This window comes from Coffea eugenioides, unplaced genomic scaffold (genome assembly GCF_003713205.1).
Source record: "Coffea eugenioides isolate CCC68of unplaced genomic scaffold, Ceug_1.0 ScVebR1_1554;HRSCAF=2421, whole genome shotgun sequence".
Lineage (NCBI taxonomy): Eukaryota > Viridiplantae > Streptophyta > Magnoliopsida > Gentianales > Rubiaceae > Coffea > Coffea eugenioides.
Window position 1 is genome coordinate 1 of NW_020861966.1, and position 5755 is coordinate 5755.

The 5755-nt window shown below is 34.5% G+C and overlaps 1 protein-coding gene across 2 annotated transcripts; it reads left to right on the top strand.

The window, feature by feature from the left end:
* The first annotated feature begins 2590 nt into the window (after positions 1-2590).
* On the top strand, positions 2591-5122 carry LOC113755516 (L-idonate 5-dehydrogenase-like). Of its 2 annotated transcripts, none has more exons than XM_027299514.1 (6): positions 2591-2789; positions 3278-3345; positions 3482-3718; positions 3925-4215; positions 4333-4520; positions 4643-5122. In XM_027299514.1, exons 1-6 carry the CDS (start codon positions 2684-2686, stop codon positions 4734-4736), a joined length of 984 nt encoding a protein of 327 aa, XP_027155315.1. In that variant the 5' UTR covers positions 2591-2683; the 3' UTR covers positions 4737-5122. The 2 variants fall into 2 exon arrangements, with proteins under 2 accessions (XP_027155315.1, XP_027155314.1); XM_027299513.1 differs by having other exon boundaries at positions 2595-2789; positions 4626-5122.
* Positions 5123-5755: the final 633 nt, after the last annotated feature.

Consider the following 5755-nt stretch of genomic DNA (forward strand, 5'->3'; position numbering starts at 1 on the left):
TAATTAATTATATGGTAATTAACGAGAGCATTAAATGTTATTATGAACAAAAATGTTATTAGAAATTGGATGAAAATTAAATTTTTGGACATGCGCATGTAGGAGTTGAGTCCCCCCATATTGTTTAAACATGAGTAATAATGTTTCATTGTACTAAAAATTAAAACATATTACATTAGTAAATAAATTTTTTATCCGAATAAAAAGAAAAAGAAAAGAACCAAAGAAAATTTGTACCATGATACAAATGATGATTGTGACAAGTAGAAGTGGCAAAATGGATTCATATCCACCAATCCATCCATATAAACCAACCTTAAATGGATTTGGATGATCCATATAAATTCAATGGTTTTAAATGGATAACCATTTAAATCCAATTATGTTGGTGGATTTAAATGGATTATCCATCTTATCCATATACATCCATTTAACTTAAAAAATAGAAAACACATTTATAAAAATGTGAGATAAAATCTTGTGGGGCCATCTATTTTTTTCTTCATAACTTCCTCAAATGCCAAGTTGCCAATAACATTAATTGCATGTTATTTGCTTCTAGCTCCTAGACTTCTTCCATCCTTTTCAAAATTATATTTTAGTCTCTACTCTTGTTTTTTTTAATTAAACTCTCATGTAGTAATGATTGCAAACATTTATATTCTTAAGTAAAGAAAAAGCGAGAATGCATCATGCAGTGTCAAAATAATTTTTATTTTTTTAATTCTTTTATTTATAAAAAGAATTTTTCTAACGAGTGTCCCCGCAACATTGGTTAAGATATGTAAATGACAATTTTATTTTTTTTTTCCAAATCCTAGTACTTGCAATCCCTCTCCCCTTATCACCTAACCCAACTATCCAAAAAAAAAGACACCTAATTTATTAAGTAATATAAGGTAGCTTGTGTATCAATGGTATAATAAGGAATTTCATACATTTTTAGGTACTACGTGCACATATGATGAAAATATTTTACTTGTCAAATAATATAAGATTTCTTGTTAGAACTGCACTTTTATTCAAGACATCACTCTTGAACAGGAGTGCAAAAAATTGGAAACGTAAACTTCTTTTCACTGTAAAGCCGTATTCAATTCATTCAAAAGTTATAAAAATGTAGCCAAGTTCTTAATTGTTCATTACTTTACAAAATGATACTTAAAGTAATGACGAAAGATTAAATTGACCACAGCAGTTAAATTTTCTTGGAACTAAACTAATTTTATGAAGTACTGAAATAGAGTAGTAGTACAAGCATTTGTTATTACCAAAAGATTTTAGGTGATTTAAGAATAGAACTTTGGGGATATGTATTTTTTGGAAAAAAACATTTGGATCTTAAATTTAGGATTTGGAAGAGTAAATGGATAAATGGATGGATCATGGTTTACACTATCCATTTAAATGACATCCATTTAGATCCATTTATTAAATGATTTTAATTGGATTGGATCAATTTGATCCACTATCCATTTAACTAAAACCATTTATCAACCATATATCCATTTTGCCACTTCTAGTGACAGGTGTCAACTAATGAAATATTACTAGATTTAAAAAAATATTTAGGTATTAACATGAGAATCAGTTAGGCAATCAGTCATTGACTTTTCTTTTTCTTTACTTACAATTGATCATGCTTTGGGGATTGCATCGCATATTTCATGAATTTTCACAAAAAAAAAAATTTATCTACACAAATTGTGCCATCAATCAAGTTTAGCATAAGTCAATTTGTTTCATGTACTTAGAAGGCATTTGTTAGGTAGGTTCCTCCAGGAATGAGTTTCAAAATTATTCATAGTGATACTTTTCGTTTGATTAAGTTTAATACTTAATTGGAATGAGTTGATGGATATCACAGGCTCATTTTGTGATTGACTATTATTTTAATAGGAAATCAATATTTACTCACCAATGTAATTGATATTTTTAATTAAAAATAAAAAGTTAAAAAAAGAGTGAAAAAAAATTTAGAAAAAAAGTAGGGAAAAAAATATAAACCTATATCTATATTTTTAGTTATAAACACTCTATGGGTTTCAACAAAAACATCCATTACTATTAACTGATAAATAATAATGATAGTGATAATGATCACAAAAGGTTAATTTAATTCGCATGGTTCAACAATATAGATGATGATTAATTTATCAATTGAGTCTAATGTATATCTACATTTCTTGTTATCCTTTAGAAAGCCCCACAGTTTTTATTTTTCTGCTCATAATTTACTTACTATAGCCGGTTGCCTTAACTTAGTTGGACCCACACGGCTTGGACAATGCTCCCACATTGAGTTGTAGCGATTGTAGTAGCTCTGCCCATGGTGCGAAGTTCATCCCACTTTCCACCATAGAATCAACGTCCAAAATGGTATCCCAGTCAGCAAGTGCATTAAGTCAATATAGAAGCAGAGAAATGGTTGACCTTTGGACCAAGATTTGCTTACTTGGCAAATGCACTATTCTATCAGCGGAGCGGAGAAAAGGAACGGCTGACAAGTATAGAGAAAAGCTAAATCCAGCGGGTAAAGTAAGAAGAAAGGTACAAAAGCTAAATCCAGGACGAGTATCGACAAGAATGAGAGTTAAAATGATAAACTTGATAAGCTTGATCAGCACCACCACCACCATCAAGAACCTTGTGCATACTTAGTACACAAAGAGAACGAGATCCAATGTCTCGTGAGAACAAGACCGAAGAAGATGGAAAAGAAAACATGGCAGCTTGGCTTGTCGGGATAAAAACGCTTCGAATTCAACCTTACACTCTCCCGCCACTTGGTAATTTCTTCTTCCTTCTTCTCTCAGTTTTTTATTTGGTAATGTCTTGAAATTTGTATTATCTTGAGTTATCATTGTATTATTTCCTGATCCACTGCATCATAGTTGTCGGAACTGTCTCACTACTCAGAAATTCTTCGTCACCTCAAAGTTGTCCTCTCAAATTTTAGTACCAGAGTTAATAAATCAAGTTGAAATACTAATTGTGAATTACAAAATTATGCAATTTGTTTCTCCTGTTTGAGGTTATCGCTCTTCACGTGATAGCATGAAGCATCATCTAACAAGATTTAGTGGTTCCATTAGGTAGCCCAGTGACTGATTGCGTTCTGCTCTTGATATATAAAGCTATTGCATACTTCCCACAACTATCGAAGGCTATGAAAAAAGCAATTCAATCTATATAAGAAAATGATGAGTACTGTCAATTGAGCATAAAACAATCTATTATTTTCATGTGAGTTCACTGGTTTAGTTACGGAATTTAGGCCCTCACGACGCCAAAATTCGCATCAAAGCGGTTGGGATTTGCGGAAGTGATGTCCATCACTTCAAGGTAAACCACACAGTTCAAGTTTTGTAAGTTTAAACATATGCTAGTATATAACGGTGACTACTGCATTTTTTGGTAATTCGCCTTAACATTATTAAAAGCTGATAGTATGGTTACTCTCGTCGTGTGTTCCACCCAGCACATGAGGTGTGCAAATTTTGTGGTGAAAAAGCCTATGGTAATCGGGCATGAATGCGCTGGTGTCGTAGAAGAAGTAGGCAGCCAAGTGAGGTCTCTCACTGTGGGCGATCGTGTTGCTTTGGAGCCAGGCATTAGTTGCGGGAGATGCAATTCTTGCAGGGTTGGCTGCTATAATCTGTGCTCAGAAATGAAATTCTTTGGCTCTCCTCCAACTAATGGTTCTCTAGCCACTATGGTAACTTCATCATAGCATTTTTTTCTGAATCAATCCTAATCCTATTCAAGTTAATCAATTGCTGAAACTAGAGATTCATCGACCTTAATTATCTCTTCTGCCCTGCTTAGCGTGAAAGTGACGGGGAAACTTGGATTATTAATAGTCGAAGATTTGATTTGTCATCGATTCAGTAGAATGTATTTCTTTTTTCTTTGCTGAACTAGGTCCTCCATCCTGCGAACTTGTGTTTCAAATTACCCGATAATGTAAGCTTAGAAGAAGGGGCGATGTGTGAACCTTTGAGCGTAGGAGTCCATGCTTGTCGGCGTGCTAATATTGGTCCAGAGACTAAAGTATTGATCGTGGGAGCAGGTCCAATAGGTCTGGTTAGTATGCTGGCAGCTCGAGCTTTTGGAGCCCCCAAAATAGTCATGGTTGACATAGATGATTGCCGCTTATCATTTGCCAAAAAGCTTGGTGCAGATGGAACAATCCTAGCTTCCACGAAGATTGAGGTTTTGAGCATCTGTGCAACTTCATTGACACATAAGATGTCATAAATTAATCATAAATTAATTTATGTCTCGCTTTTCCAGATTGTCTAAATTTATGCAAATATACTGTGGTTTCAGGATGTGCAGGATGAAGTTATTCAGATTGAAAATGCAATCGGTGCCCGTGTTGATGTAAGCTTTGATTGTGTTGGTATGGATAAGACCATGACAACTGCCCTGAGTGCTACTCGTGCCGGCGGGAAAGTATGCCTCGTGGGGCTTGCCCAGAGCCAAATGAGTATCCCTCTTACTCCAGCTGCCGCAAGGTAACTTGATAACTTTCCTGTTTTCATGATGCTCCATTTCTAAAGCTTCTGGTTTTCATATTCTAGATATTCAGACCATAATTGTCGTTGTTCCCTATTGATCAGGGAAGTTGATGTTATAGGCATATTCAGGTACAGGAATACGTGGCCACTTTGCATCGACTTCTTAAGGACTGGCAAGATAGATGTGAAGCCTCTCATAACTCACAGATTTAGCTTTAGCCAGCAGGATGTGGAGAAAGCATTTGAAACCACAGCCCGGGGTGGTAATGCCATCAAGGTCATGTTTAATCTATAGCTTTGACAAATTGTGCGTTAAAAGTGTCAGACAGAGAGAGCTGGCTGGCTTTTCTTCCCCAGGGCTTCACGGCCAGCCACCAAATCTATCTGAATGTCCTTCCCTTTTCTGTGTGCTAAATAAATAACAACAGATTTCTGCGATTAAGATATTGAAGTTGCTATCAGAGTTGCAACTGCCTTCAAAGATCTTGCTGTAAATTAGGATACAATTTGTAATATTGGTAATATGTCTAAAAAACCTCCTTCTCGATTGTGAAATAAGCACTATCTGTTGACATGCCTTGAATCAGGTTTTCGACCTTCGCTGAGCTGTTCTCCATCTGTAAATGCTTGTCTGGCTTTGACAATGGATTTTTTCGTCATCAATTCTAAATCACCATTGCGCGGTGGATAATTGCAGAATGCCCTGTCATGCCCAGTTACACATCAGAGCAATTTTAACAAAACCGAATATCAAAATTAGTGTAAAAAACTATGATGTGTTGTCCAAATGTTTAATGAAAGTCTTTTACTTGACAACAGGAAATAAGTTCTACAAAGTTACGTTAATCCAAAATAGCATCTCAACTAATTGAATTGGTATTGAAAGATTAAAAGAAATAACCATAAAAGTAGAAGAAAATGGATTTATTATGATAATTAATTGTAAATACAAATAAATGACTAAATATAAAATGGATTTATTTCTAATTCCCCTGCTAAAAAATCTTACAAAGGGGAAGAAAATTCAAAATCATAACTCCAATAGTATCCAAGGGTAGACCTACCTGTACCCTTCATCATTCACATCTACAAAGAAGAGTGTATTAGAAAATTGCACATGACACATATTTTGTCATAGAACAAAGCATCAAGATAAGGAAAAAAAAAAACAGCACTCATTGCGTGTTCTATACTTACCAAATACTCCCAAGTACTTGGCATAAAATCTACAC

Excerpts from the sequence above, each read along its gene's own strand:
- LOC113755516 (XM_027299513.1), top strand. The coding sequence starts at position 2,684 with ATGTCTCGTGAGAACAAGACCGAAGAAGATGGAAAAGAAAACATGGCA. Across the intron at positions 4,216-4,332 it reads TAGCTTCCACGAAGATTGAG|GATGTGCAGGATGAAGTTAT; the intron begins GTTTTGAGCATC and ends CTGTGGTTTCAG. Across the intron at positions 4,521-4,625 it reads CTTACTCCAGCTGCCGCAAG|GGAAGTTGATGTTATAGGCA; the intron begins GTAACTTGATAA and ends CCTATTGATCAG.